Source organism: Phascolarctos cinereus, unplaced genomic scaffold, assembly GCF_003287225.1.
Source record: "Phascolarctos cinereus isolate Bilbo 61053 unplaced genomic scaffold, phaCin_HiC Scaffold_4;HRSCAF=312, whole genome shotgun sequence".
Taxonomy (NCBI): domain Eukaryota; kingdom Metazoa; phylum Chordata; class Mammalia; order Diprotodontia; family Phascolarctidae; genus Phascolarctos; species Phascolarctos cinereus.
The window spans coordinates 415,215,542-415,236,578 of NW_027555847.1; the positions used below are offsets into that span (position 1 = coordinate 415,215,542).

A 21,037-nucleotide genomic window follows, 5' to 3' on the forward strand; every position below is an offset into this window, starting at 1 on the left:
TACAGCCCTGGGTATTTTATATGTTCTGTAGTTAGTTTCAGTGGAATTTCCCTATCTTTAACTTCCTCTTTGGGGCAGCTAGATAGTTCAGTGCATAGAGTGTCAGGCCAGGAGTGAGACTGTGTGATCCTTTTCTCAACTATAAAATGGGGATAATATTAGCACCTACCTCACAGGGTTGTTATGAGGATCAGTTGAGATAATATTTGTAAAGTATTTAACATACTGCCTGGTAGGCATTTAACAAATTCTTGTTCCCTTCCCCTTTCTTCTTTAGAGAGGGATATAGCGAATGATAGAAATATTAACAGGCTGGAATATTAGGCCAAAAAGAAAAAAAAAGGTGAAATTTAATTGGGACAAATGTACAGTCTAGAACATAGGTTCAAAAAATATTTATTAGGATAATCATAGTATTCTAGGGTTGGAAGGTATTTCAGTGATCATCTAGAACAACACCTGTTCTTTTGTGTAGCTCCAGAGGAGGTTACATTCATTTTGTGATGAGTTGAAAAAGTTTGGAGTATTTGTGGCATAAAAATTTGAAGTATATCCATGTATCCAGGTTATTCCAAAAGTCTTAGTGTGGTTTTAAGTTATAATAGCTTAAAATTACGCTAAGACTTTGGGAGCACCATGTATAGGCACTGACTTAACTTGAATATATTGAAAATATTTTTCAGTGTCCCACTCTCATACTCCTAGTGTGGATATATTAACTCATAAAATATCATTAAGGCTCCTAGAAAATATCTAATTAATTGGTAGATTAATGTTATTACTGTCTTAAACCCTTCATTTAGTTCAGTGAAAGAGAATGAACATTATGATGCCTTCCTGTAGGTTTGTTCTTCTCTAGGATTTTTAAACTTTATTCTAAATGATGGTTGGAGAAATCATACCATTCTTTTCCACCTCTCATTTGACTGAAAGATGTGTCATTCTGTTCTAATTTTCCTGTCTCATGAAAGCATTCATAATAATATGGTTGTGCTTATGTATATTTTCTTTACATTTTTTGGGTGGTTTAGAAAACAAATTCGCCACAGAATGTAATCAGGACAGAATTGTATAGAAGAATAATGAAAACACTACCCTACAAATAGTTTTATTGACTTATACTTTTGTAACCCTTTCTAGTCACTAGTCAGCCCTTCCCTCATTCCATCCCATATCTCTCATAATCCCTTAACCAGTTCTATGCTTCACTGAATCTCCTTCCTCTAGAGAGTTTATTTCCCTAAAAAGTCTCTAGAACCATGCCAGGTCACCTTGTCATTCTAGTAGGTGGCTTGTTGGGACTATGAGGAGTATGTCATGGTGTGGCACAGTGGAGTAGGTTGGGATAGAAGGAGCTGATCATTCTGATTCATGTCTGGTTTTAGGAAGACAAGGGATTGTGTGTTATTTTGCTTATCATTTTCATTAGACCACTTGGATTCTATAGTATATCTAGCCACTAACATTGCATTTTCTGTATATCCATTCACACATCATAGACAGCACAATATAATAAAGAGGATGCTGGCCTTGAGGTCAGGAAGACCTGGGTTTAAATCCTGCCTTCTTGAGCAAGTCACTTAACTTCTTTGGTCCTCAGTTTGCTTATCTACAAAATGAGGTTGATAATACTTGTAGCATCTAACTCACAGGGTTGGTAGAAAAGACTCAAGTCAGATAATAATCTGTAAAGTACTTTGCAAATTTTAAACCACTATATAAATATCAATTATTTTTATTACTTTATATTTACTCAAACCCAGTGTGGTTAATATTTTCATATGTGGGGTAAAAGGAACATTTGTTTAAAAAGTTTGTGAAAGTGAGTCACAAGCCTTATGTATGGTATAGAAGTCACAATATGTTGTTTTGAAAATAATTTTATTATTAATCTCCTTACTTGCATAGGAGTAACATCCCTTCAAAAGGTAAGTTTTTTTGATCTGGAATAACTATACATTTATGAATTAATGGAAAAACACTTACTTAGTGCTTACTGTATGTCAAGCAATGTGCTAAATGCTGAGAATATAAATAGGAAAAGCGGATAGTTGTGGAATGGCCCGGGGTCAGAGGAAAGGGTGAAGGGAGACAAGAGCTGATTGGATTGGTGTGTTCTTTTTTTTTTTTTCCTTTTTAAGGGGGAGAAAATGGGGGTGGATGGGAATATTTAATGTTGTAACATAACATAGCAAATGTTGAAGCCATTATAGTTCTGAAAAATATATTTATGCTTTCTCTTGTCTGTTGGCAGAACATTTTAAATATTGTTGATTGTACCAGATCAATCTTCATTGTTCTTTAGGTGCCACATAGGCATCTCAAACTCAACATGTTCAAAATAGAATTCATGATCTTTTCCTCCAAATCTACCTCTTTTCTGAACTTCCCTATTTCTTTTGAGGATACCACTATCTTCCCAGTCACGAAGGTTCAAAACCTCAGAATAATTCTCAATACCTCACTCTCCCTCTTCCCACGTATGCAGTCGGTTGTGGAGTCTTGTCAAATCTACCTCCGCTATATTTTTCATATCCTTTACAAACCTTTAAGTACTGTATAAATTATACTATTCACTTACATGGCCAGTTGAGTTCAAATCCTTATCTCCTCTAGCCTGTACTTAAGTTACGTTAGTCTACTGGTTGGACTCTCTGCCCTAATTTTTCTTCTATCTCCATTTATCCACGCAGCTGTCCAAGTGATTTTCCACATGTCTGACCATGTTACTCCCCAGCTTATTAAACTCCAATGACTCTGTGTTTCCTTTAGAGTCACATGTAAGCTCGACTAACATTTTGAAGTCTTTCACAGCCTGAAAAAGCTTTTTCACGGCTAGCCTACCTGTCTAGCCTTGGTATACATACATTACTTCCTTTCATGTACTGTCAGTTTAATCAAACTACCCTTCTTGTGTGTGTGTGTGTGTGTGTGTGTGTGTGTGTGTGGTGTGTGTGTATGTATAATTTCCCAGCATCTGGCAAATACTGAAAAAAAAAATTATTTTTGCATTTGCTTAATGAGGAAGTTGATACATAGTAGCATCATTCTGTTGGACACAAGTCTTTATGAACACTCGGATCATTCATTGGCCTGTACTGGAATAGTAATTTCAGAGCATATTGAATCTTTAGCTTTTTTATGGAAACCCTAGAGCAATGTTAGTTGGGCCAAACAAGATCTCTTTCTGAGACTTGAGATGCCCCCAAGTGCATTGGGAGCTCCCTTGATGTTGGTACATAGGTTAACCTTCCCTCTTATAACCCAAGATAGCAGCAGGTAGATAGATCCTAGAGTAACTCTAGGCTGTTGAACACGAATGGTGATTCAGCCTAAGGATCTCTCTCTGGAGACTGTGGACTATTCCCTAAAGAGCCCGTTGATTTCTATTTAGCTCTTCACCATCACTTGCATAACTTTTGTGAGGACTGCCTTGGTGAACCCATTTTTGTCATTGACCTGTAGGTAGCCTTCAGTGGTAGAACCTGAATCTGAGTGATAGTTACTGGTCCAAACCAAAACCTGACTAGGCATTCCCTACAACACATCATTAGTAAGTGTTCTCACTCAGTCTTTGCTCGGAAGATCTCCAGTATGAGACAATGCATTGTTTCATGAGTCCATCCCACTCTTAGAGAGCTTTAATGTTAGGAATTTTTCCTTTACATCACACCTAAATCTACTTCTTTGCTACTTCTGCCTACCCTCTGGGCCCAGGTGTAAATCTACTCCCACATGGTGACAGTCCAAATACTTAAAGAAAATTATTATGTCTTCCTTAAGTTTCCTCTTCATGCCAAACATCCCACATTTGTTCAGCTGATCTTCATATGTAATGTTTTGTGTCACTTCACATCATTCTGATCATTCTGTCCTCTGATGCTCACCAACTTATCAACTTTCTTCCTTAAAATGTGGAGTTCAGAATGAAACAGTAACCAAGACGTGATGTGACAAGGGTAGAGTACAGTGGTTCTATCACTTCCTTTCTGAACATTACTTGTCACGTAATACAACCTAAAATGGCAGTAGCTTTTGTGGTGTCATATCAAACTATTAACTCATTGAGCTTAAATTTCACCAAAACCCTTTAATATTGTTTAAAAAACTGCCCTCTATACATGTCTTCCCCATATTGTAATTGTGAAGTTCATTTTTTTAATATTCACAATGTTTTAAATTTATACCAATTAAATATCTTATTGAATTTGGTCCAACATTCTAGCTGAGTAGGTTTTTTAAATTTCTGCCTTCCAGCATGTTAACACATTTCTCATAGCTTTGTTATTTACACATTTGATAAGTATGTTGTTACATCATTAACTAAGTTTCTGATTATAAACATTGAACAGCGTAACACCAGCCACAGATTCTGGGTATAGATGACTGAAGACTTCTCTCTGTATTGACAATGGCATATTAGTAACTACTTTTGGGTCTACCATTCAGTTAGTTCCAAATTAACCTAATTGTACTGTTAATCTGGCCCACATTTCTCTATCTTTCCCCCAGAAATATCATTGGAGACTTTCAAATGCTTTGTTCAGTTCTAGTTAAACTATATTTGTGTTGTTCCCCTAACCTGCTGGTCTTTAATACTTTTCAAAAAAGGAAATGAAGTTAATCTGGCATTATGTTTTCTTGGTGAAGCTATGCTGAATCTTGTGTGATCACCATTTCCTTTTCTAGTTCTTTGCATCATCATCCATTTGACAACATGGTGTAGAATCTGACCAGAATCAGAGCCAAATTTACTAGCTTATAGTTTGTAGACTCCACTCCTTCTGTTTTTGAAAATTGTGATAGCGTTTTTGTCCTTCTCTATTTTTGTCCTATGAAACCTTTCTTATTCAGTCCAAACCTTTTTTTAAAAAAATCTTTTTTTGTTTTCCTGACTAGAATTCCAAATAACATAGCATGCAAAAGAAAGCAATTGGTAGCAACCATTCTCACACAAAGTACCTTTAGACACTGCATCAGAAGGGTTCGGGATTGGCAACTGAAGTTGAACAGCATTTTTTTGCATTGTTATGATATTAAGGTTAGTTAACATCATTGGATACTACAAAACTAAACAGTAGTATATGACTTTGGGAACCAAAAATGTACTTGTATATTTTGGATGTTTTCAGCATTGAGGCAGTTGTAAAATATTTACTTTCCTTAGTGAGGGCATTAGTACCAGGTTCTCTTAAAAATATTGAATGAAATTGTCTCCCTTCTAGTAGTTATAATGGAAATTTCTTTCTATCTCTATTGCATGCATGTAACTAGTGTAAACAAAGTCTTGTGAGCTTAAAATGATGCAACTGAGTTCCCAGTCATCGCAGTCAGAATGATGTTACCATGTTGCTTGGCTTTTCACATTTGCATATTAACTAAAAAATATTATATTATGTCTTTATATGACACTCATACCTTGCTTGTCTTCGGATTGAACCTCTCTTATAACAAAGAAAAAAAAAATAAACTCAGTGCACAAAACATGTGTGACAAGGTAAAAATATTCTGCCTTAATAGTCTCTCATTCATCTGACATGAGGAAAGAGAAGTATGTTTTGTTATCTCTTCTCCAGGACCTTTATGACTTTTTCTGTTACTCAAGAGCTCTTTCTTCTCGTAGTCAGTTCATTTACATTGTTATCATAATTGTTAGTGATTAATAGATAACTGTTCTCTTGGTTTTTTTATTTCATTGTACATCAGTTTATACAAATATTGTCAAGTTTCTCTTAACTCTTCATAATTGTCATTTGTTACTGCACAGTCATCTGATAATTTTAGACTTTGAGGTTGATCTTCACAGCAGGTCATCTTCAGACTGTGAAAGGTACTCAGCATGTTCAGAATTAAAATACAACATTTGGAAGTTATTAAGATATATTTTAGAACATCTTTGGAATTAAGGAAAAGAAAGTAGCTGATGAAATCTGACCTTTTCTTGGATGGAGAATAAAGAGAATGTCCATTTTTAATTTGAGGTTATGTAAGCCAGGTTTGTATTTTGGGTAGGTTCTGGTTGATCCTTACTTGGGCACATGTCAAATGCTTTATCAGAAATTTAAGTGCTACATCAAAGTCAAAGCCCCAGAGTAAATAATTTAGATTTTAGGAGGACACTGATAGTTTAACTATTAAAAACTTAACAAATTTATAGGCATTAGATTATTAGTATATCTAAAATTCATGGAGGATATACTACAAAAATTTGTTCCTTTAACTGCATGTAAAAAATAGGAACATAAAACCTGTTTCTATTGTTGAATCATTTTATGACCATGGATGTTCAGTGAACCAGAGTGAAAAGTAGAACTTGTAATTTAACATTTTTTACCTTTTCCAGGTCAATATAAAATCTACCCTTTCATTTTCAAGTTTTGGAGTTCTAAATAAGCTCATATTTACCAACCTACATTTAGTGAATTTGTGTCTTTAACTGTAATTTGGGATGCCATTTTTCTCTTTTTAGTTTTGTAATTAAATTCTACTTGATTTAAACTCTAGATATCATTTACTGGTAAAATTCTTTGGCTCCCTTTCATTTTCAAATTTGTGAAATCAACTTGAAAATCCTTTCAATTATATGTGTCAGAATTAAGGGGGCAGAATTGAGTGGATTTGGTAAAGACATTTATTGTTTTGATTTGTTTAGAGATGTAGCCATCTCTAAACATCCTGAAATGGGTTAGGGAAGCATATCTGTAGACCTGCCTGATTCTTTTAACGGTAGAGATGCAGGTGAGGAGTGAGGATGAAGCTGCTGAAAGTTGACTGTGGGGAATTTCTACCATGATGGTGATAGAACTGTTCTATAAATGTGAGGATATTGGAAGAATAGTGGTACCCACTGAAGAATTAGTGCTTGTACCTGGTGATATGATTGTTGCATTTTAAGACTGAATCTGTTTGGTTAAGTGGAGGAGCAACAGGGATTCCAACTAGTGCCTCATGAGTCATCATTTCTGTGCCCTCTCTATTGGTGGCCTGATCTACGTTGTCCTCTCAGCGAGTCCATTCCTGGCACTGCCTCTTTTTTTTTTTAAGGATATATGAATTTATTTATTTTTAGTTTTCAATATTCACTTCCACAAGTTTTTGAGTTCCAAATTTCTCACCCCTCCCCCCACCCAAGATGGCATGCATTCTGAAAACCCCTTCCCCTGGTCTGCCTTCTCTTCTATCTCTCCCCCCTCCCTCCTCTTATCCCCTTCCCCTTCTATTTTCCTGTAGAGCAGGATAGACTTCTGTACCCCATTTCCTGTATTTCTTATTTCCCAGTTGCATGTGAAAACTTTTTTTAAAACATGTGTTTTTAAAACTTTGAGTTCCAAATTTTCTCCCTTCCTCCCTCCCCACCCACTGTTATTGAAAAGGCAAGCAACTCAGTATAGGTTGTACATGTGCAGTTATGCAAAACACTTCCAGTAGACATGTTGTGAAAAACTAACTCTATTTCCCTTAATCCTATCCTGCCCTCCCATTTATTCTATTCTTTCTTTTGACCCTGTCCCTCCTCAGAAGTATTTGCTTCTGATTACCCTCTTTCCCAATCTGCCCTCCTCTCTATCACCCCCTGCTCTCTTGTCCCCTTCTCCCCCTATTTTCCTGTAGGGTAAGACAGATTTCCATACCCAATTGAATGTGTATGTTATTCTCTCCTTAAGCCAAATCCTATGAGAATAAGATTCCCTCATTCCCTCTCACCTTCCCCTGTTTCCCCTCCACTGTGAGAGACTTTTCTTTCTGTTTTTTTTTGTGAGATAATTTACCCCATTCTACCTCTCCCTTTCTTCTCTGAGTATCATCCTCTCTCATCCCTTAATTTTATTCTCCAGATATGACCCCTTAATCTTCAACTCACCCTGTGCCCTCTATCTATCTATATATACATACATACAATTTTTTTCCTTCAACTACCCTAATACTGACAAAGTTCTCATGAGTTACAAATATCATCTTTCCATGCAGGAATGTAAACAGTTCAATCTTAATAAGTCTCTTATGATTTCTCTTTCCTGTTTACCTCTTCATGTTCCACTGGAGTCCTGTATTTGAAAGTCAAATTTTCTGTTTAGCTCTGGTCTTTTCATCAGGAATGCTTGAAAGTCCTCTATTTCACTGAATGACCATTTTTCCCCTGAAGGATTATACTCAGTTTTGCTGGGTAGGTGATTCTTGGTTGTAATCCTATCTCCTTTGCCTCCGGAATATTATATTCCATGCCCTGCGTGCCTTTAATGTAGAAGCTGCTAAATCTTGTGTTATCCTGATTGTGTTTCCACAGTACTTGAATTGTTTCCTTCTGGCAGCTTGTAATATTTTCTCCTTGACCTGGGAACTCTGGAATTTGGCTACAATATTCCTAGGAGTTTTCCTTTGGGGATCTCTTTCAGGAGGAGATCTGTGGATTCTTTCAATTTCTATTTTGCCCTCTGGTTCTAATCTATCAGGGCAGTTTTCCTTGATAATTTCTTGAAAGATGATGTCTAGGCTCTTTTTTTGATCATGGCTTTCAGATAGTCCAATAATTTTTAAATTCTCTCTCCTGGATCTATTTTCCAGGTCAGTTGTTTTTCCAATGAGATATTTCACATTGTTTTCTAATTTTTCATTCTTTTGGATTTGTTTTACAGTGTCTTGATTTCTCATAAAGTCACTAGCTTCCAATTGCTCTATTCTAATTTTTAAGGAAGTATTTTCTTCAGTAAGCTTTTGGACTTCCTTTTCCATTTGGCCAATTTTTCTTTTTAGGGCATTTTTCTCCTCATTGGCTTTTTGGACCTCTTTTGCCATTTGGGTTAGGCTGTTTTTTAAGGTGTTATTTTCTTCAGTATTTTTTTGGGTCTCCTTTAGCAAGCTGTTGACTTGTTTTTCATGATTTTCTTGCATCACTCTCATTTCTCTTCCCAGTTTTTCCTCTACTTCCCTTACTTGCTTCTCAAAATCCCTTTTGAGCTCTTCCAAGGCCTGGGACTGATTCATATTTTTCTCGGAGGCTTTGGATGTAGGAGCTTTGATTTTGTTGTCTTCTTCTGGTTGTATATTTTGATCTTCTTTTTCACCAAAGTAAGATAATATAGTCTGACTTTTTTTGCGCTGCTTACTTATGATCCCAGCCAGTTACTTGAGTTTTAAACTCTTTGTCAAGGTAAGAGTCTGCTTCCAATGTGGAGAGTGTACTATCCCAAGCTTCAGGGGTTTGTGTAGCTGTTTTCAGAGATACTTGTAGGGACCTGGCACTGCCTCTTGGACATTTTCACTTGAGGCAGCTAGGTTGCAGCACCATGTCTAGGAGGCTAAACTTGGAGTCAAGAAGACTTACCTTGAGTTGAAATCCTCCCTTAGCCATTTACTAGCTGTGTGTTCTGAGCAAGTTGCTTAACATCTCTTAGCCTCAATTTCCCTTTCTACAAATTGAGGGGGGTGGGGGAAGGTATGGTAATAATAGCACCTCAAACAGTATAACATATAAATCACTTTGCAAACCTTAAAGCACCATATTAATGCTGCTGTGAAGATTTCCCCTAGCAAAATTGTGGATGAGAACAGTGTGTTCCAATGGCTGTGAAGGTGACTGAAGCAGGCACCATGCAGCTGTTAGAGCTTGGTGAGACATTGGAGATGCCAAGGTCATCACTCCCTTGGCAGTGGATCCTCAGCCATTGCTTGGTGTCTTGACTTTTGTCTTGCCACTGAACTTTGATTGCTGTGGAAGAGAAAGTGAGACTAATGACTTTGTGCAACTCTGCCTCACTTAAATTCACGTGTGAGTCAAGACATTACCTTGATGTCATTAGTCTTCTTCAAAAAACAAAGGACAGAAACTATATAACTACTGTTGTTATCATCAATTAATCAATCATTAGTCAATGGCACTTTCCCACAATCTTTCAAACATTAGTGATTCAGCACTTAACTCCAGTTCTTATTGTGTCTGATAATGTATATCACGTGTGCCTGGTGATTTGAGTTCAGTTAAGACACCTAAGTTATCACTTTTTTAGCCTTTTTTTCCTCTCTCTTGTTCTTCTTAGCATGAGCATCTAGTGTACCGAGAGCTAGCTTTGGAGCCAGGAAGACTCAGTTTCAAGCTCTCTCTGTGACCTAGGACAAGTCTCTTCACTTTTTAGAGTCCCAGGCAAATCTGTAGGACTTTAAGTTGCAGGGAAGGTATCAACCTGCATGGGTGGAGGTTGTTTCCTGATGCAGAAGTTTGCCAATCAGTGAAATCTCAAGTCTGTTCCCATCTGTAATACTTGTTCAGTCCAAAGATTGAATAAATAAGAATGCAGAATAAAAACAGAAGCTAAATAGAGTTGAGTTGCCTCTTCTATTCTTTCCATCCTATCCTTTCTTTGATTCCACTGCCTATATAGCTTTTTAAGAAAGCCCTTTATGTTGTTTCCAGCATTACTTTCAGGCTGCAGCTCATTCTAGGCTCTAGTGTTTCTGACACTACTTAAAGGACATGTTATGCTTTCACACTCATTCTGTCTTATCTACCCTGGATTTCATCTTTTCTCTATTTTTAAAAAATCTAATTACATTGATGAGTTTTCTTTGTATAAGCATATTTCTCCTCTGCTTACCTCTTGTGGATTTTTTTTAAATGAGATCTTATATATCCTTTCAAATCTTTTCCTGCTCTCCCAAACCAGATACATGTTAAGCTATGCTCATATTCCTTTTATCTGTCACAAATTACTAAATGGAATGGCCCTTTCCTCCTAAGGTTCCTATTGTTTCTACTCCAGCAACAAGTTATCCTTTGTCTAAATTGAGTCCTGAATGACAGTTGCCCTCATCACTTTCCTTGTTTTCTCAATAATGATCATTAAGAAATTTTAATTGCTCTGCTTTTGCCAAAGAGAGAACTCCAGTAGATATGTAAATTATTCCCTCTGACCACTAACTGTGTTTTTCCTCTCTGTTAGGTGTACCAGCCTCGTTTTGTAAAGTCAAAGTGTGTGAAGTGTACAGCATTCTGCCTGGTTGTATCTCTTAAATGCATTTATATTTGTCAAGATCCCATTGGGAAGACGGTAGATAGGGATTGTTAAAGGTTAACCCCTGAGCTAGCATAAGTAGGACTTCATAATCTTTAATTTACTTTTGACTGTTGATTGTATACCTCTTTGGAACCTGTTGTCTTTTAAGCTGATCTGGAATCAGCCTTATTGATTTCCTTGATTTCTTTACCTTATCTTCTTAATCTTTTGTCCTGACCTTGGTTCCTATTTGCTACTGTGCCTTCTTCATCTGATATTACTCTATTCTGCTCATTGTGTTTCAGACCAGTCTTGTAACTTGACCTTGCTTACTCCCTGACTTGAAAGTTTGGTTTGTGATTTTTGACTCTTGAGTGTATACTCTGATTTTGATTAACCTAAAATAGTGGTTCTATTAGGCAGGAAACTACATTCAGAGTCAGAGACCATATCTATACTTTCTGTCTCCAGCATGTAGGATGGTGTTCTTCACACATTAATAGATAGATATTCATTTAATTGAGCAGAAAGGAGCCCCATCTCTTCCCCTGACAGTGGCTATTTTGGGCAGATAAATGGATACATCCATCTGACTTATATTGTCTTATGTGTCCAAATCCACCCCTCTTTCTCTTTTGCTGGCTAAATCATGCCTACTGGGTGGACCCCAAAGATCTGTCTTGTTCCCTCTTCTATACCCTATATTTTCTCATTAGGTGAGCTCATCAGCACCTATGAGTTCAGTAATCTCTGTTTATGCAGCTGGTTCAAAGTTGTGTATATATCCAGCCCTAGCTTCTCTCTTAATCCTGAGCTAAAGTTCCCTTATCAACAACTGTTTATTGAACATTTTGAACTGGATGCTGTGTAGGCATCTCAAACTCAGCCAGGTCCAAAACTGAACTTACTGTCTTTTCCCTGAAACCTATCCATATTCTGAATTGTCCAATTACTATTGAGGATATATCCTTCCAGTCTTAAAACCTTAATTTCTCATTCTACACATCCAGTTTATTGCTGTGTCTTATTTCTATTCTTACAACATCTCTCGTATCTCTTCCCTTCTCTCCCCTCGTACAGTCCTAACCCTACTTCAGGCTCTCACTTGGACTACTGCAGTAGCCTTCTAATTGGTCACCCTTTAGCAAGAGTTTCATCTTTGTTGGGGATAATGGGACCATTTCCACTTTCTGATATCGTGTTTGATTTTTAAACAATAGCTCTGCGTGCTTCCCTTACTGCTTCTTATGTTTTCATGCCTTCAGGTTTATCTTCAACTTTGGATTCAGAATCATTCCTTCTCTTTTTTGTAACTGTTTTAATAGGTTCATTCTCAAAGATTTGTATACATTTATTACTTGTGATTTCAGATTGTTGCCACTTGATGACTGTAGCAGTGCAGAATTTAAGAGCTAAAATTAAAATGAATAAGATTTTTATAATAAAATTATTAAAACATTATAAAGATAAAGAAAGAGACAGAAGTTTACCTAATGTGATAAATTGATTCTTTTGGTCTTAAACTCTGTTAAGCATTTCTGTGGCTTAAATGTTTGATTTTTTAAATAAAATGGAAAACTTGGATTTTTTTTTCATTTTCATTAGTGATCACTGTTTTAATAGAATGCTTTTCTTGTGGACATTTCAAAAATACTTTATGTTATTTCATTTGTTTGGCTTATATGTGATTACTTTGGAAAAGACTGAAATGTCATTTAAATCCCTGTGTTTTGTTTTTGTGGATGTATTAAAATCTCTTTAGCATTATTACATACTGAAAGGTAAAACTGGAATGAACTTTTAAAAAATGAACCTAGAGAGATTTAGATGGATTCTTCAAAAACTAAAGGGGGGGAATTGTCTCATTTTAAAAATAAATGTTGCAAATTTTTTAGAAGCAGGGTGGTGCAGTGAATAGAGTGCTGAGCCTGTAGTCTGAAAGACCAGATTTTGAATCTGCCCTTGGACACTTACTTAGCTGTGTGACTTTGGGCAAGTCCCTTCATCTCCCTCAGCTTCAGTTTCCTGAGCTGTAAAATGGAGATCATAATAGCACCTGCCCTGCAGGGTTGTTGTGAGGATCAAATGAGGTAATATTTGTAAAACTGCTTAGCACAGTGTCTGGCATGTAGTAGGTACTATATGGATGCTCATTGTCTCCCTCTTCTTTAACATGGTCCTAGATTTCTTCCATTAGTGACTTGATATATATGTTCCAGATCTTCATTTGTCATCTTTCATTTTGGTATAAAGTTTATTTTCTATATTTTGTGACTGTGAATTAACACATTTTCCGTCCAGCCCAGTGATATGATTTTTCAATGAAGGTCCCTAGGGCTTCTGGCATATCCACATTTCTCTTGCTGCCAGGGGCTAGGTTCTGCAAACTCATTCCACTGAGCCGAGGCAGGAAAAAAAAAATGCAAGGGTTCAGCTGTTAATCCTTCCGCCATTGGACATCTTTTTTAATCCTGTATGCCATTTTTGCATTATGTGTGTATTTTCATACTATTGTCATTTTATCTTTTTTTTTAAAAAAATCATGATTGATTTTTAGTGTGTATTAAAGTGCTTACTATGTGTCAGACATTTTACAAAGAGCAGACTAAATCTTGCTCAAGAGTCTAGTCTATTGTCTAATGAGGGAGATGACACATATTTGAGTAGGCATAATATATACAGACTTTGTTTAAGGGACAACTTCTATGTGAAACCTTTCTTGATCCTCCTGCTCCCTCTGATATATTTTCCATTGTATTTATTTTGATATTTTCATGTACATGTTATATCTCCTGATACAGATATTGTGGGCAGAGACTATATTAATTTTTGTCTTTATATCCCCAGTGCTCAGCACAGGTGCTTTTAAAATTGTTGTTGGATTGATTGATCTGACCAGTTCTTAGATGTGTAATTTCATAGGTACTAGGATATTGAAAGCCTGAGAGTCTGCGTTAATATAATATAGCAAAACAATTTTTCCGATAGCAAGGGCCTCATTTTTAATAGTTTAACGCTCCACTTATCCTGAAGCACCTGCTAAGGCAGGTCAATCATTAGTATTCTGTCTACAAGTGACACCCCTCCCCCCCAAAGCCTTCAGATGATTTCTATAAAGATACTTCATTGAAAAAAAGAATGTTGATCCAGGTCTTGATTTATTCCTGCCAGTTGCTATTTAATTTCCCAGATGGTTATAAAAACATATGTTTTCATATTTGGCTTTCATCTAAAACCTCTGTAATATTCCCTCCCAAATTTTTAGTTCAAGGCTCCAAGAAAGGGTAGGATATGGTGGCACAGAGATTTAGGTGTTTTTTGCTGAGTTTGAATTGATTAAAGAGACCATTGAACTGTGAATTTTTTTTTTCTTTCTGTGGTGGATAGTTATGGGCTTCTGTGAATGTTAACACCTTTATTTTTCTGTTTCCTTGATACTATAGTTGCCAGAGGAACTAATAAGCAGATATAACTGGATCAAGCAGTGGAAACTTGGACTGAAATTTGATGGGAAGGGACAGGACCTGGGAGATAAAATTAAAGAATCCTTAGCTCTACTAAGGAAGAAGGTTTGCAACATTTTCTTTATTTTGATTTATGATTTTTTCCATTTGGTTACCTCCCAAATCTTCCATTTCTTTTTTCCTACCTGATAGCTGTAGAAACAAAACGTGAGTATTATAGGGAGATGTTTTGGTAGTTCCAAGTATCAGCAAAATTATTTTACATGAATTCAGAAACTTGTCACTTAGACTATTTATAAAATTGAGGTGGCAGTTCTAAGAACAAATGGCATGTATAGTGTCCTGCTATAAATTATAAACTGGGCAGCTTACGTGACAAAGGAATATCCAAAAAGAAATTTGGGAAAACCCATATTTCATCATTACATGGCTATTATCTAGCCCGTGCTACTGGTAGTCTTACCAAATGATATGAAGTAAAAATTGACTTTGTATTTCTCGGGAGTTCTTATGTGGTACATTAAAATTTTAAGTTTCTGTTGAGTGAAAATTCCCCATTTCCATTTTCTGAAGTTTGCTTTATTATAAATTGTTTGGTAACCTGTCCTTTGAAAAACATTTTGAGTTTTATTGAATTTATGAAATTGAGTTAGAACGCAAATGCAGTGGATCTTTATGACTCACACAGGATGAGAAAAGTATCATGGATGGTTGGATTATGATCTTTACCATTAGAAGAAGTTAACAAGATCCACAAATCCATTAAATTGAAGTATAAAATTTAGTTGAATTTTTGGAATTGTAAAGTACAGCTTGGCTTTCAAAAGTTTGCATAGCTTTCTAAGTAACTTCCATTATCCATCATCTGTTTTCTTTGATCCACCAGAGAATAGTCTTAAACCCTTGATCCATGACATTGCTTTCTTTTGAGCAGCTTCATTTAATGATATATCAATAAATAACCTGTTTTAGACTAACTGTGTGGTTGGAGGGGTAGAAAGGGGCACTATACTAGGCACTGAGGAATATACAGTAAAATCTAATACATGATCTTTGTCTTCTAAGTTCTTGAAGCCTTACTTGGATAGATTAGATGTAAACAGACACACACACACACACACACACACACAACACACACACACACACACACACACACACACACACACACACACTTCTTTTGTCTCTTCTCATTTGAATGTGTACTCTACACAACTGCCAAATTGTTTTTCCTAAAGTGCAGGTCTCATTGTCACTTTGTATTGTAGGGGTTCTTTTATCTTTTTTGTGTCATGGACCCTTTTAACATTCTGGTAAAGTCTACAAATCCCTTTTCAGATTGATGTTTTTCATTGCATAAAATAAAATATTTAAGGTTACAAAGGAAGCTAATTATATTGAAATACTTATCAAAATATTGAAAATAAAAGTTCATGGGCCATAGGTTTAGAACTCTTGCTTTTTTGCCTCTAGAATAAAATATTTAACTCCCTTTTGGTATTTAAAGCCCTTCACTACTTGGCCAAGCTTCCTTTCTAGACTTTGTATATATTATTTCCCTTCTCATCTTTCACAGTCAGACAGATTGTCCTTATTATTCCACAAACACAACATTGTATCTTTCATCTCTGCATTTTCCCCATGGAATACATTTTACTTCTACCCCTGGGAACCTCTAGTTTATTTCAAGATACAGCTTGTTGCCATTTTATACCTAAGGCACTTGTAAGTACCTTCCCTCTCAATGTTACTTTATATCTCTTGCATAAATGTACACAAATATGTGCATGCATGTGCTTATAGCATATGTGCATGTTATTTCGCCTGTTCAGTTATAAGATCCTTGATTATCGGAACTGTTTTTTGGTCTTTATTCATAGAGATTAGCACAGTGTCTGCCACATAACATAGCAAGCCTTTAATAAATGCTTTTATATATATATATTTACATACAGATATATAGTGTATATTATATTGTATTACATTGCATTGCATTATATCATATTTCAGTAGTTGCAGCTTTTCTCTAATATTCAGGGGGAAAAAAGTGCATTATATTTTTGCATCCTGGAAAGAGACAAGTTTCCATAAAACATGGAATTGTTATTGTCTGACAAATGTAGATATTGTAGAAGATATTGAGGACAAAGCCCATGTTCCCTTTAGTTAATGTGTGAACTTCAGTTTTGTGTGGTCTCTGGTGTTTTTCTTCATTTCCCCTACCCTCCAACCTCTTTTAGCTTTTGTGAACTTGATAGTTGTTTCTTGGAATTGCCAACTGTAAGTAAACTTTTATTCCTTGTGAATGACTTGAGTTTTTAATTTCTAGAATGTGCAAATTAAAAAAATTTTTAATATAAATATATCTTGAACCAAATGAGAAGTGTGTGTCACCTGATTCAAGAAGCAGCCTCAGGTCCTGCCCCTGGTATTTGTTGGCATTGTGGCCTTGGTCAAATCACTTTATTAATCTCTGTGCTCCAGGCTGCAGAGCAGTTGTTGGTACAGGGAATGTCTTCAGCAAGGTGCTCCCTACTGCGATGAGATCGTAGGTCCAAACCAACATGAACACTTCTTGAACCAAATGAGATGTGTCTGTTTGCCTCTTCCTCCTGCACATGTAACATTGGTCGGATACACTACACGTAGTTAAATAACATGAAGTGCCCGACTGATTCCTTGTGACTGATACTCAGGAATTCCTCCACTGAAGGTTACCTTGCTTTTTCAAAGCCCGTGCTGACTGAGCATAAGCTCCAGCAGACCCCCACAGTTTGAAAAGGCTTTGAGTGTGGACCTAATAACAGATTGTATGTTTCTTGTCTATGAACCAGGTGAGTTTTTTTAAAAAACATTTAATTTTAATTTTATTTTTGTCCTCAGTTACATGTAAACAAAAAATTTTTAACATTCATTTTTTAGAATTGAGTTCCAAATTATCTTCCTCCCTTCCCCCTCCCCTGAGAAGGCAAGCAATTTGATATAGATTTTATATGTGCGGTCATGCAAAACATTTCCATATTAGCCATCAGCCAAGCTCTTAATGTACTTGTAAGGTTAGAGTAGAAGTGAGACTGTTACTGGACAAAAAAAGTAGCCTTGCTTTCAGAGGGATGGGAAAAAACTCTATAATATCCTCTTACAGTTTTACTATTATTTCCATTTAATTTTAAATGTGCAGTTTTTAAAATTTTTTTTATTTTTTGGAAACAGATATTTACCAAAGTCTGTTCCTAACAACTGAAATGAATGTTAACACATCTTATTCACTTAATTGAAGCACATTGATCCAGAAGGATTTTTTTGATTTATTTAAAAGTTCAAAGGAACAAATGTGAATTTTACTGAGCACCTAGCAGAGTGCCTTGTGTATAGTAAGCACTCAATAAAGATTTAATTTGTTGTTCTGACCATTTGCATCTGATTCATACTTATTCAAAAGCCAGAAGGTTAAAATGAGAAAATTACTTTTGGAAAGACAAATACCCTGTAGTTGTTCTCCTTTTGCTGAAGTATGCAAGTCATCAGTATTTCTGTGTCAGTTTTTACTTTTGAGCTCTAACTCCTCCTGTAGCCTTTTTTTCTTTTCTTTTTTTTAAGGCAGTTGGGGTTAAGTGACTTGCCCAGGGTCACACAGCTAGTAAGTGTCAGTGTTTGGTTTGAGGCTGAATTTGAACTCAGGTCCTTCTGACTTCAGGGCTGGTGCTCTATCCACTGTGCCACCTAGCTGTCCCCTCCTGTGGCTTTCTTGAGGATTCTCCTAGCCATATCAGCACAGTGCTCTCTATCTCTGTTTGCTCAGTCAGTATTTGTGAGACTGGTTCATCCTTACTGCATTGGAAGGAAAGGAAATAAAGAAGAAAGGGGAAGTTTATTAAGTGCCTGCTATGTGTTAAGCTTTTGGTTGAGTGTTTTACAGATATATCATTTGATCCCCACAACAATTCTAGGAGGTAGGTGCTATTATTACCTCATTTTACAGTTGAGGAAACTCAGGCATACAGACTAAATGACACTTGTCCAAGGTCATGCAGCTTGTAAGGATCTGAGGCCAGATTTGAGCTCAGATCTTCCTGACTCCAGGCCCAGAGCTCTACCTTCTGGGAGGTGCATACTTCCACTCTCTTAATTTGATACTACTTCCCCTCATTAACCTCTATTTGAACCATATGTAAACATCTGGCATTTGGAATTCCTGCGACTGAATGTCAGCTGTTGTTTTAATGCTGACTTGAAGTCATGATCTATGATGATACCTTTTTTATCTGCATCTCATATGTCACTCATTGCCATAGATTCTGAGGATGATCCTGTCCTCCTCCATGTTGAGTATACATGGGTTTCTAGAAGGTTTCTGACTCATTTGTGATTATGTCCTCCCTGTAGTGGGCAGGTTTGACTGCAATGAGAACTGCAGAAGAGAGGCAGGTGGCTTGTGATGAGCTCTTCCGAAATGAAGAGGAAGAATATAGCCTCTATGAAGCTGTGAAATTTCTGATGCTGAGCAAGGCCATTCAGCTATACAATGATAAAGAGAAGGGGAAAGAAGTGCCCTTCTTCTCTGTGCTTCTGTTTGCTCGAGACACCTCAGGAGATCCTGCTCAGCTGCTGAGGAATCACTTGAATCAAGTGGGCCATTCGGGCGGCCTTGAGCAGGTAAGCTGTCCTGGCCTCAGGGAAGTTCAGGCCAGGGGCATCTTGGGGAGCATTTCTAAAATCAATAGATTTAACAGTGTCGGGCTGCAAGTAAAAGCTTAACTCTTGAAATACACATCGTATTCCTAGTTTCTCTGGCCAAAATGGCCTTGTAACCTTAGATTGTCTCAACCCTTTTTGGGCAGCTGTTTTGTTTATTTTTCCACCTTGGAGGCCACAAAGCACAGCTCTGCTAAATTGACTCCTTTAATTGGAAACCACATACACTGTGTCCTTTTGCCAGGTCCTTTGCTCTATAAACATCAGGATGTGGTATAAACTACATATTACCCATCAGTAAGCCTAAAAAGCTATTTTCTGTCATTCAAAAAAATAAGTTTTCAACACAGAGCACGCAGTTTAGTTTTAAAGGGTAATCAGGCATTTGTTCAAAATTCTGATAATAGAGATCTTATTTTGAACCCTCATTTCTCTGGTCATTGAAATGTACTTGGCCAGGAAAAAATCCAAATGCCAGGATAGTTCTGGGCACTGCAGTGGCCAGAGATGAATGGTGGTTTTCATACTTGCCATCTTGGGCAGCCACTACCCCTCATACTGGCATTCCTTGCCTGTAGGGGAAAAAAAAAAAGAAAATTTCTGTTTCACTCCTTGGACAAAACAGTGTTTAGTATTAATAGATAGATAAAGGTGCCCACATGAATTATCATTAATTTTTAAAATACAAGTAAACCTCCTCCTTGGGTGTTGCTAGACAGATTTTTTTGCTTGCAAAACTGTATATACTATCTTGGCATTGTTTTCAGACTTTAAAATTAAAATCTGGGAATGGAAAAATCAGATTTGTTTGTTCAAAATCTATCCAAATTCAGCTCCTCACATTGCCAAGTTCCTGTTAGACCACTCTTTGATTTCTGGTACATGGTGATGTCTTTAGCTCAAGTGTAGACACTTAGTAATGGAATGATTTAGTAGATCCAAAAGTAGTACACCATTTAAAAAATTGTAAGAGCAGCATTATTAGTATAGGATGTTTTGAATGAAGCTTTTGGCTTTTCCTTTATGAATGGCAAACACATAATGATTCTGTTTAACATGATTCGTTAATATACAGAAGCCAAATACAGGCAGTCCTTTATGACCCATATATACAGACCATCATGACTTTTGTTGTTATTCAGTCGTGTCCTACTCTTCATGATCCAAGTTGGAGTTTTCTTGGCAAAGATCATGGAATAGTTTGCTGTTTTTGTTCTCAAGCTCATTTTACAGATGAGAAACTGAGGGGGACAGGGTTGCTCAGGTTACACCACTAGGAAGTATTTGAGGCCAAATTTGAACTTAGGAAGATGAGTCTTCCTGACTCTAGGCCCAGCACTCTATCTACTGTACTACCCAGCTGCCACATAGCATCATGACCATCCCTTCTTTTTCTGCAACCTATGCCAATGTTCACAGAGGATTAGTTATGAAAAAAACTTGCAGCATTTATAGACTCTCTTGCTTTAGAAGTAGAGCAAGGGAAAATACTGTGAAAAGAAGGCACAGATAGTAGCCTTGACCCAAGGGTTAAACTCCCAGAAAGACTGGCATATTCATTCCCCAAATTTTCTTTTGTCGTGTTTGAAATTTTTCACTTCTTTTTGGTACCTCTGCCTGAAATTCTACTAACTAGTTCATTTAAATTTTACAAGTATCCTCTTTTTAAAAAAATCCAGATACTAAAGAGTCTTTGGTCATTCATCTACTAGTGTCATTTAAGTCAATCAGATTGTCTTCCTCGTTAAGACTAGACTTGGGGAGGTTCTATGATGGGGGTTGTGTTATTGTAACCTTGTACCATCTCTTTATTGCCACCAGGTAAAAAAAGGTGAGGACAGAGTATGGAGGATAGTAAACACATGAGCATAAGGGTCAAGTCAAATTAGCTAT

General features: G+C 36.6%; 1 protein-coding gene across 2 annotated transcripts in view; it reads left to right on the plus strand.

Annotated features, from left to right (window-relative positions):
• The window catches only part of OTULIN (OTU deubiquitinase with linear linkage specificity), a 43,881-nt gene that overhangs the window by 18,860 nt on the left and 3,984 nt on the right, over positions 1-21,037 (plus strand). For both annotated transcript variants that reach the window (XM_021008627.2, XM_021008628.2), the window contains exons 5-6: positions 14,432-14,557; positions 18,836-19,105. In XM_021008627.2, coding sequence (XP_020864286.1) covers positions 14,432-14,557; positions 18,836-19,105 — 396 coding nt within the window. The remainder of the gene's footprint in view (positions 1-14,431; positions 14,558-18,835; positions 19,106-21,037) is intronic.